This window comes from Falco rusticolus, chromosome 9 (genome assembly GCF_015220075.1).
Source record: "Falco rusticolus isolate bFalRus1 chromosome 9, bFalRus1.pri, whole genome shotgun sequence".
NCBI lineage: Eukaryota > Metazoa > Chordata > Aves > Falconiformes > Falconidae > Falco > Falco rusticolus.
This window is the reverse complement of record NC_051195.1, coordinates 10,280,637-10,292,269: the sequence shown is the minus strand read 5'-3', so window position 1 is coordinate 10,292,269 and position 11,633 is coordinate 10,280,637. Positions and strand designations below refer to the sequence as shown.

Below are 11,633 nucleotides of genomic sequence, written 5' to 3'. Positions count from 1 at the left end.
TCAGCCCTTTAGATGAGAAGAAGCTACTTGCCTCCCTAAATGGGAAAGGGTCAGGTCAGCACCTGGGGCTTGGTACCAAGCTTAACTCAGGAGGTTCATTGTAAGGGTCTGCAGTAGTGTCTAGACCAACATGGAGAGTAAAATTAAAGTTTCAGGTTAGCAGGCAAAAAAATTGTCCCGAAGAACAGTACGGGCCAAAATATTCCAGTTGTACACCAAGGAGTGGGGTAGGTTTTTCCCTAATGCTTGAGTACCTACACCATTCTGGTCCATTTATTTATTGATCTCCACTACAACTTCATTTTTCTTATTTAGGATTGTACTGAAGAAACAAAGAAAACATGTCTTGCTAGAAGTTCATGTTTTGCCTTTGACTGACTTCAAACAGGGCTAAAATGAATTTGATCAGGCACAAGTCACTCTACAGTGAGAACTCTGGTTTTTACACAGGCTTAGGAATAGCACTTTTTTTTTTCCTTGTAAATCTTTTCTTTTTCTTGGTGAGCGATTGGATTATAGTATACTGAGATTGGACTGCAGTGCTTTTAGTAACAAGAAATATATGTGAGAGAGAACGATGTCTGTCAACTGTACTAACTGAGGTGAAAAAACAGCCTGGCTTAAAAAGGAAGAGGACAGATTTTAATGTTTTTAGAGTAGGGGTGTTAGTGTTCCATCAGCAGCACTAACTTATGTAATACCACCATGATTTTTATCTATAATTGATAAATGTACACATATGGAAAGCTTTTCTTACTAGAGTAGCTCAGTCCATATTTATACCTGAACCAATATCATTGTTCTCATAAAACCATACACCAGAACTGATGCAGTAAATCTGATCCAAAACCTGTACGCCAGGGATCTGTTATAAAGCTGATGGCTTTTAGGCCCTTGATGGGATGGTACTGGGTGACAGCCTCTCTGTCCAGAGCAGTAAATGGATTGGTACTTACTGTCACCTCGTTGCCTGCATCAGACAACTCAAAACCTGGTGATACACAAGACAAGTTCTAGACAATCCTGATGAATTTTGTAGGTGTGTGAGGTGTGCTGACCAAGGCAAGAACTGAGCCCTCGTGTGAGACACAGGTCTGAGTTTTGGGACACAAAAATAAAAATCCCTTGTCTTCAGGCATCTGCAGTTCATTCCTTTCGTATAAAAAGCTGCCTAAAACTTCCTTGGAGAGTTTCCAATTCTGATATAAATAACGTGTCAACTCAAAGTAACTAGGAAACAAACTTCCCTGCAACAGGGTTAGGGCTAATTAAGAGAAATGCCCAGTCTAGAATCAACATGGCAACTCAGAACAGATAAGCTGCATATACTCATCAACAAACGAAATACTCATTCTGTTATCCAGCCTAACGGAATACAGGGATAAAACAGAAAAAGCAAACCCACAGACAATCCTGGCCATGCAAAGAAGGCATTAAGAAGAAATCAGTGAGAGTGCAGTGTTGAAGCAGACGGTAACAATATTCTCTGTGACAACTGTGGTGCGAACAGATTCCCACACCATGAATAAAATACTGCTTCCAGACCTGAGCCGACTTCAGGACAATCAGTACTTCCACAAAAAGCAGTCAAATAACCCATTAATCAAAAGCTAATAGTGGATATAATCCCACCGCTGCCACTCTGTTCACCGGTTCCACCAGTTCCCTCTTGTCCCTCATCTCCTATTAACTGCTATGATACTAATCATCATTTCATTTATCTTTATCTCTGTTTTTCTCTTCTGTCTCCTGCAATTGCTATAACTCTTATTTTCTCAAAGCCTTGTTCTACCTCAGCAAGCAAACTCAGAGAGTTTATAGTTATTGGAAAAAAGAATCTGGTGGGGCTCCCAGGGAAGCACAGAGAACAAGTGGCAAACAATAAGACACTATATCTGGCTCCTGGAGCTTCCTGTACCAAGGATTTAATGAGAGAAGCAGCTGGGCAGAGATACTATATGCAGTAAAGGCACACACAAAAAGGTAGAAATGAAACCTTCCACACACTTAAAAAAAAAAAAATAATCAAGTAAAGGGTCATCCTTTCCCTCCCTGGGCAGTTGTTTGAGTGTTACTGCACGCTTTAACAGCAAGGTCTTTAAGGGGCTCCATAGGCAGCACCTATCCTCTTCGGTTGGCAGCCAGTTACAAAGCCCCTGAGGACATTTAAGAAACACCCTTAGTAAAGGGTCTCCTGCAGCATAAGGCAGGTTAAAAGGGATTCCCAGGTGACAGTAGCTCCCTGGGTCTCCCCACTTGCCTGCCACCTCCCTGGCTGGTGAAGCATCAGCAGCGGTTCCAACGAGGCAGGTGGGCTGCCCCCGTGCCCACTCCTCCGCTCCCTAACCACTGCTGCCCTGCTCCTCTGCTCTGCCCTCTGCTGTGGACTCCCTCTCTTGGATGTCTGAGCCAAGCAAGAGAAAGGGCTCGGGCTAAGCCCAAGGAAGGGCTTAAATCAAGAAAGGATGGGCTAAGCAAAAGGAATCCCGTGCCTCAGCTACTGTTTTGGACAGCTGAACTTTCAGATCAGTGCTAGAGACAAGGAGCTACTGCCTTTTAAAACTGAAATAACAGAACACTTCAGAAGCCTGTGCTGCAGCTGAAGAGTCTGCAAGAAGCTTTGCAAAACAATGCAAAAATCAAACCAGTAGTTCTCACGCAGCTATCCGTACCCAGGGCATCTTTCATGCAATTACTCAGCAAGGCACTGACATGTCAACGTAAAGCAAGCAAGGAGGCGCCAAGACTCGAAACCATAAACTGGCCAGCTGCAGAACCTGTGTGCTCCAAGGAGGTCTGTTACACCAATTACCCACTTAGTGGTTTGAGACAGTCTTGCAGGAATTGTGCTTCACACAGTACCCACAGCAAATCCTTCCTGCGTACGGTATATATTTACCAAAATTCTCCATATGAATGAGCTATACATTCATATTCATCCATTTCCAGAACTTTCTATGTCGAAGCTACAGGCGGAAGAGTAGCTTAGAGGAAGAAAACAGGAATTTTAACTCTTGTGCCTATGCACTGGGTTGCAGCTGAGCCTTTAGATAGGTGCAAAAATACATGGTGTAACATACCCAAGCACATGCATTTCTGAGAGTCGCTTTCACAGACTTTGGTTTATGCTGTTTGTCATGGCTGGCAGCAGAACTGTTGAACCTACATAGCAAGCACAAGTGGCTGTAACGTCCATAACTCAGAAATGCCACATGCAGATGTACTTTTACAGTTTACAACTCTGCTGAAATGCCTTCTCATAATTTGAAAAGCGCTTACACACTGTTTCCACCGCACAGCTAAATTATTTCATAATAAGATAAGAATCTCTGCCACAGCATATGAAAAAGATTTGCGTGGAATATTCCAGCTATGCTGCAGCTGAATGGCCCATTGCATTACGTATGTCCCAATTACAGAAACCAGAGAACGCAGTGGTGGGTTGAAGTTGCCTGTTTTCTCTAGTCTTATTGGTAGTTTTGGGTATTCATTCTATTTTCCTTTTGGAGTCCCATCTAATCTGGAAGACTAAAATGACTGCAATTCAGACCAAGACACCTTTAAAAGCATGAGCATCCCAGAAGGATATTTGCTATTAGGGCACACTATTTTCTAAAATATGGAGTACCATAAAAAAAGAAAATAAAACCCCTAAAATCACACATGTCATTTAAATGCTGGCATGTCTAAAGTTATGAACACTGAAAGCAGGAGCATAACTACATTAGATTATGAAACAACAAGTCCTGGCCAGAAGCAGAAAGTTGTGTTCCTCAGTCTTGCAAAGATGCCTTGGGAAAAGAGCAGCCGCAAGAGGTCCAGCTCACTGAAGGGACAGGCTTAGCAAGCAGTTATAAGGTCATTTTGAATAAACTACATGGTCACACACTACTTAGGGAATGGGACTGAAGATGCTGGGTCCTGACTCTGTGTTTGCCTTTGACCTGTTTCAAGGCTTCTATTTTCCAAGCCACTTAAACCATTCAGATTACGTAAAGTTTTATGTTACAGTCTTGGTTGGGTTTTTTTTTTGTTTTTTTTTTACTTCATCAGCACTACTCATAAACAAAACCAGGAGGATAAATAAATAACTGTTTCAGCACCACCAGGCTAATGCATAATTCATACTGTTGATGTCACTTATACTCCACCCCAATGCAATCAATAGGACCTGTGCACATGTCCTGAAGACATCTTGCAGCCATTGGACTGTCTCACTAGACAGTTTTGCCTTGAATGTTTCCGAGGACAACAGATGCAATTGACCTTGACAATTTTCTTTCTCTACTGCCACGTATCTGCTAAACAGGCCATTTGTACCAATCTTCTCCGTGCTAATCTGTGACTTCTAGGGGTGAAGAAAGAGGGGACTTACAATGAAAAAAACCACTATCTTGAACACAACTGACTGCAGCAAATGTGGTAGCACAACATTTTGCTAAGCTGAGAGCAGTATTAAGTCCAGAAAGGGAGAGGAAGCATCTAGAAACTTTTCCAGAAGAAACTGCAACAGAAAACCAGGATGACAAATGAATCTCAAAGTGTGGGTGCTCTTTAGTTAAACTACTCATAGTGGAGGCATTTGCAGCCTTTCCCTTTCTTGATACACTAAATAAAGCATCTATTCAATTCACTCATTCCTCTGCATGGTTACTAGAAGCCACCAGAGCTACTATCAAGGGGAGATTACAGCCAAAACCTTTCAACATTCAAACGCATCTGCTGGAACTCATGACGTCCCTGACATCGTAGGGGGTTGCTGCTCCACTGAATGCAGCTGCTGTAATAAATGCGCACTAACTCTGCCTTCCCTTGCCCCCGGCAATCTGTACTGTGGTGTCTAACTAAAGCAATCAAACCAACCACCATGAGGGCTATATTCAGTTTGGAAAAAAACCCCACCATAATCAACATATACCAAAACCTCTTCACCCAAAACATTGTATCGCCTCAGCCACTCTACATTTTGACCTCTTTTACTACAGGAACCCTGTTACGCTATCTATTCTGCTTGTTCAGAACTCACATTTGCTTCATAGCATTTTACTATACAGAGTGAACAGCGGAGCTGTCAAATAAAAACACATGTATTTTGTTTTAATTTATCAAGTGAAAGGGGGAAGTGATAAGAATAGAAGTTGCCTTTAAGGAAGGGTTTAGCATGGCCACAAAAAACTCTGTAACAAAACAAGGAGCTAGTTCCCCCTCCTAGACACTTTCTACCATATCCTGACTTTACTATCACCATCTGACAGAAAGGTGAGTTCCTCAGACGCGATCTGTATTTCTTCTTCTTTTTCCAGTTACCAGCAAATCCTGGAAAATCCTCATCCACGATTTATTAAGTCACTAAGCCTCATTCACCTTTTTGCTTCTTTAAAACACTGTGAAAGTGTTTGAGTTTGGGATGCAATACGATATAATTCTTCTGCTACTATGACCTATGCCGTGGGCAGTTACAGAGTCCCTTCACGCTGGCGTAGTTTGTTCCTACTCATGCTGATACACACATGTTTAGATGTGCTCCCAAGGGCTTATAAACCAAGACAGCTTACAAATGAGCAAACTGCATTTGTGCTGCAAGGACTTTGTATTTAAAAAAAATAATATTAGCACCACTAAAGGAGTTCAGGTTGACTCAGCTATTCCAAACTTCATCTCACTTTGCAGCTCTGGCAAGTTACAGTCTTCACCTTCAGTTAAATTCCTGCAAGCAGATAGCTGTGCTGTCTTAACTACCTGCTCTCAAAAGCAGAATGCATCCATCTTTGGCGTTTGCAGCTGACAATTTAATAGTGTTTTCTACCAAGCATACGCTGACCCACATTTTCTGTTGCTTGTAACCTTTCCTTTTCAGAACAGAGATTTTTCTTCAGTCTTGGCAGAGACGTATGGCTCATTACAGCAAACCTGGATGCCAACTTTGATGTTTCAGAGGTCAGATTTTTTTGCAGTTATCTAAGTAAGGAAGGCTTTTCCCCCCCAAGACCATTGGGCGGACACATGACTTTTTAGTCTCCTGTCACTCAAGAAAGAGCACAAGGAGCTTTGCCTAAGTTTTAAAGTTACCTCCTGGGATTTCCTTTTCTTTTCTAACGAAAACTCCTAGTCTGATTGTCACGGTATTTGTACCAAAGTGAGAAGTAGCTGCCTGGCTCAACTCCGCTCCTCGCAAGAGAGGCAGCAGGGATGAGTTTATGAACTGTAATTACCATCTTACCCACTCAGGCTCCTTCCTAAAAGGACAATCATCCATCATCCCCTTTTGTGCTACCGACTCCTTAAAAGGCCTACTCCGCTGGAACTCCAGCGCATCCCACCGCAGCCAGGCTCCCCAGGAGCCTGCCCAGGGCTACCTAGCTGGATTTCCAAGGGAAGATCGCGTCGCTTGCCTGCCTTATTTGGGAACCGCCGACTCCGCAAGGCTTGGCGCATCCTCGGTGACCCAGCCAGCCCGCCGAAACCCGGAGCTCTGGCAACGATTTCACCAGAAGGAACCTCAGCCAACGCCGAGCTCCGAGCGCCGGCCGGGAACAGAAACGAGAGCGCGGGGGGAGGGCGGCCCGGACCGAGCGAAACTTGCGGAGTTCAAAACACCCGGGAGCGGCCCGGCGGCGAGCCCTGGGAAGGAGGGCTCTGCGCCGCTTCGGCGTCCGAGTTTGCAGGAAGGAGGAAAGGGCAGGCGGGCCAGCCGCCAGCCGCCCGGGGAGACCCCGGCCAGCCGCCCGGGCCCTCCGCCGGGACACGGGCACCCGCACCCCCACGCGTGCAGGGACAGGGACACGGGCGCAGCCACACACCCCCGCGGGGCGGGGCGGAGCGGCGCCGGGACGCCCGGGCATCCAGCGGCGCGGCCGCCCCCCGCTCCCCCGCGGCGGGCGGGAGGCCTATGGGGGCGCGGCGCCGCTGCCCCAGCGCCGGCAGCCCCTCCCCGCCGCTGCCTGCGGGAGTGGGAATAAAGACAGATAGCGGGGCAGGCACCGGCCGGGCGGGGAGGGAGAGCGCGGAAAGTTTCCGTCGGAGCCCGCGGGCGGCGGCAGCGATGCCCGTGCTGCGCGGAGCGCTGGGGCTGGGCGGGCGCCGCCGGCCTTAGGGGGAAGCGAGAGCGGCGCGGGGCCCGGCAGCGAGCCCCCGGCCCGGCCCGGCCTCCCCTCTCCTCCGGGCGGCCAGGAGGAAGCGCCCCGGGCAGGGACGGGAAAGCGGCGCCGGCCGGAGCGCGGGGAGGGGGAGCGGCACCGCGGGGACCGCCGCCGGCAGAGCCCGGGGGAAAGATGAGCTTGTTGTCAGCCATCGACACCAGCGCCGCGTCCGTCTACCAGCCCGCCCAGCTCCTCAACTGGGTCTATCTCTCGCTGCAAGACACGCACCAGGCCAGCGCCTTCGATGCCTTCAGACCCGAGCCCTCCTCGTCCCAGCACCCCGACCTCGGCTACACCAAGAGCACCCCGGAGCTGGGCTCCTCGCTCAGCTCCAGCTATCTCAACAGCTTCTTCCAGCTCCAGCGGAGCGAGGTGAGTCCGCGCCGCCGCCCGGCGCGCAGCCCCCGGCCCGCTGCCCCCACCCCGCCCCGGGCCCGCAACCGCCATGATGCCTCGGCAGCCTCCCCGCGCCGGGACGGAGCCCGCCGGCGGGACGGGGCAGCCCCGCTCCCCGCCGCGGGCGGCTGGGGACGCTCGGCCGGCCCCGCAGCGCCTTCCCGGCCCCGGCCCCTTCCCGCCGCGCTCCCCTCGGCTGCCGGGCGCTGCGGCGGCGCCCGTCCCGCTAACGGGCCGGCGGCCGGGCCGGGGCGAGGCGCCGCCGCGGCATTGGCGAAGCCGCCCGCCGCCGCCTCCTCCCGCCGCCCGTGTTGACACTCTGGTCAATGGTCACACACCGACTGCCCTGGCGCTGCCCGAGGGACGGGGCCGGGGGGGGAACACGCACAAAAAGTGCCACATCCGTAACAACGTGCAAAAATCCCCCCCGCCCCCCCCCCCGCGATACTTTAAAAGCTTGCTATAAAGAATATATATAACTTCAGAGAGATGGGAGACTGCCAGTGTTTGGAAGGAAGGGATACAAGCAGGAACGTGACAAAGACTGAGTGAAAAAAAGTTTTGCAGGCGTTTCGTAACACCAGACTTAAATGAAAGTCGAGGGAAGGAAGCTACAGCCCGGGCTGTGCAGAGACAATTCGCTGTGGAACTCCCTGTCACAGGAAGTTGTTGAGGTCCAGCACTTCTGCACTGGGGGGTTCTCACGCATGGAGATCCTGCAAGGTGGCACCTCGCGCGCCGCAGCTTGCGGCCTTCCAGAAAACATCCACCCGTGCCTTTGCTCCCCACCACGGGGCTCTGGCCAGAGCTGTTCGGTGGTGGCTCCGTTTGACAAGGGTCAGATGGATGGTGCGTCGGATCTGCTCTGGCGCTGCCCGTGGAATGACATTTCACAGTCCTCCCAGCGCTATTGATGTTAAAGCGTAGGTTTAAAGAGCATTCCCTGCCCAAATACACATTGCTGTTCTGTCAGCAAAGGTATGGGGCAGCTAATGAAAAACAAATCAAATTCCCCTACTGTTCTGGTGTTGTCGCTGTTAACATTAAGAGCTGGAGCTATAGATACACACTCATTTTTCCTTAATTAGCATTTTTTTTCTTCTGTAGGAATTTCACAAAGCACATCCAGTCTCAAAACAGACACTATTTTTGAAAGCATTTAGTGCAAAATCTGTTCAGTCTCATGTACCCAGCCTTATTAAGCACATCGTAACAGACCCAGTTTAAAACCAGACTTGGCGAGCACATTGGTTTTTGCAAAAAGACTAACAGGCAGTGTAATTTAAACTTCCAGTTACTGACCTGTTGATTACAAATTGTAGATTTTGCCCCTTCCTGCTTGGCTTACAAGCTTCGTGGTGCCCAGGTAGCGAGAAGGCTCCAGGAGTTCGGCCTGCAATGGTCTCCCTCCAGACTGGGACTCTGTTCAGGTCTGTGTTTGTTAGTCAGCCATACATTCTGCTCACAGCGGATCCTTTTTTTCTTCTTGGGAGAAAAAGGAAGAAAGAAGTAAATGGAGGTTGCATTCAGGAAGTCTTTGAAAAGGTCCCTGAGAAACAGTTTTCTTCTCCTTAAAGTCCGTTGTGTCTGTGTCCGTGTCGTTCCCCCCCCCGCCCCCCGGTCTTCTGTCCGTCCCCCCCGAGTTCATTTTCTGCTTCTGCTACACACTGTCTGCAAGCAGGGGCTAATCCTTTTGTCACACTCTCTCCCTTTCCACTTGGCTTACGTTTCTCTCCATCCATTCCCTTCCCCCCCCCCGCCCCCCCCAAGCTTCTGTCCTTTCTTCTGGAAAACCATTTCCCCAGTATGCCAGGCCTTCCCCAGGCCCCTGCTGCAGCCCCAGCTCCACGCAGTCAGCCCCTTCGCAGCCTCCCCCCCCACCCCGGCCACGCTGCTTTCAGATCCCAGCAGTCACCTTCGCTGTGTTTCTGCATGGATTCCCAGCATCCGTGAACTGTACGGATGCAACTTCATTCTGGTCTTTTTAACCTCATTACAGTTTCCCAAGACACATGAATGACAAGAAGTGAGAATGCTCACTCTAGAAAACCTAGAGCATCCACTGTTCCAGAAATAAGGAGCCATTTCATTCTACACAGATATTTTAGTATTTTTAAAAGACCAAGCATGTTAGTTTGTTCCAGTTCATTTTCCAGCCTGTTATAACAATGGCATTGACTATGTGGCTGAGAGAGACACTTAGTGTTTCCAGTCTTTACCTGAAACTATGTGTTAACACAGGGTAACCTGAAAAGAGGGAAGGGGGCACAGCTATCTCAGATGGCGTGGGAATGCATTTGTCCTGAGGGATGTACCCCAAAGAAGGTAGGGAACCCTTCAGTTCCCCAGGCTAACACTGCCTGCTTGTACAGCAGCTTTCATTCAAGGGTTGAGAAGGTATTAGAGATACTGTTGCTCAAAAAAAGTTCTGTCAGTATGTTGGGTGCTCCGTTCTTTCCAGAAACTGGAAACTCAACTGCTTTTTTGGCAGGAGTGAACCAAGAGTTTCCTACAATGTCATGCTCTTAATTCTTGGGATTCTAACATCTGTTTATTTGCAGATGCCATTGGCTATACACTACGTATTTCAGCTGCATAAAATTATTTTGGGGACCATTAGTACTGTAAGCTGTTTTTGCATCAAGCGGGCTTATGCTATCTTTGGAACAACACATAGCTTTCCACAGTTAAACCGTTGACTGTTTTCTACACAGTGCTTGGTTTGGTTGGCTTTTTTTTTCCCCCTCCCAGTTTTGTCCTGGGTTGGCTTAGCCTAGAGCAGAGCTGTGACAATGATTGACACATAGCTGCACACAATATTTGGAAAGTGACCTAATGAGGGGCCAAAATAGCAACAGATTGAGAAATGATGGCATCATAGGGTGTAAAGTGGTCACACGTCCTGTATGTTGCCTTGCAATTGAAACTTTCTGGAGGAGAGCGCTTGGAATAAGAGACAGCACTTGTGAAAAGTTGCTATTATACAGGGTTTGCAAGTCTGCATGGCAGTGCCTGTGTATGTGACTTGCATGCTGACCAAAGGAACTGGACAGAAAAAAAAAAAAGAAGGTGCCAGCACCCACAGAGTAGTCTTGCACTTCACCAAGATTTTTGTCCTCCAGACTTTTTCCACTACAATGGACGCCTTCTAAATAAACATGATGAACACAGCTGTTTGGTGCATAAAAGCCCATTGTACCAGGGAAAAAAACCCGTGATAATAAAGGTTTAAACAGTAAAGCGACAATGAGTGTTTTGTTCCATATGCAAGATTCATTTTGCAAAACAGACGTGCTTTAAACAAAACTTTACTGCAGCATTTATTGTCCTAGATATGAAACGAAAGCATGTTAGAACATTAAGATGCATTAAATTGGCTACTGAACTGAGCTCCACCCTCATTATAACACCATCCATCAGAGCCAAGTATTTGAGGTTTTGTTGTGGGGCTGGTTACATGGGATTTAATGCATTTGAGACACAGCCAGGTAACTGTGGCTTTGTGTCACTGAGTGGTATAATTGAGAAACCTAGAATAAGGGGGTAAAAGACTCGTATGGTATTTTTCTGTACTGACAGTAGGCATGCTACCAGATCAATGCTGACTTCAGTCAAGAAAAGACAGCAACCAGTAACTGGAAATTACCATGTTATAATAATAAAACTTATTTCTTTGAACCTAGAGTGGCAATTCTGGCGTGAACCAATATTTACACATGAGAAGGAGCCTGCGTCCCAGCGAGATATTTGCTCACGTGCAATATTCCACGTGTCTTTCAAGAAGGGAATTCCTTCCAGAAACCTCTATGGCAGCCACTTTCTGGAACTAAACCCGATCTTATTTAAGCACAAATAACTACATATACCAGATTAGAAAATCAGCCCTCTTTTCAATAAGTAGTTCATGTTTTTGACTCTGGGACTTCCAGATCCAATCTTTGTAAACAAGAGGGGAACTAACTGGGAATGAAAGAACATGAGCTGGTTTGGTTTGCTACAGTAAGATGTGGATCACTCACTCAGAAAGGAAAATTCGTGGAGCCAAGAAAAAATTTAGAGAGTATACTGTGGAAAATAACATTCAAACACCCATGAAAC

General features: G+C 47.9%; 1 protein-coding gene across 1 annotated transcript in view; it reads left to right on the top strand.

The window, feature by feature from the left end:
- The first annotated feature begins 6,984 nt into the window (after positions 1-6,984).
- The window catches only part of ZCCHC24 (zinc finger CCHC-type containing 24), a 116,301-nt gene continuing 111,652 nt past the window's right edge, over positions 6,985-11,633 (top strand). Inside the window, exon 1 of the mRNA XM_037399373.1 lies at positions 6,985-7,511. Coding sequence (XP_037255270.1) covers positions 7,272-7,511 — 240 coding nt within the window. The 5' untranslated portion in view covers positions 6,985-7,271. The remainder of the gene's footprint in view (positions 7,512-11,633) is intronic.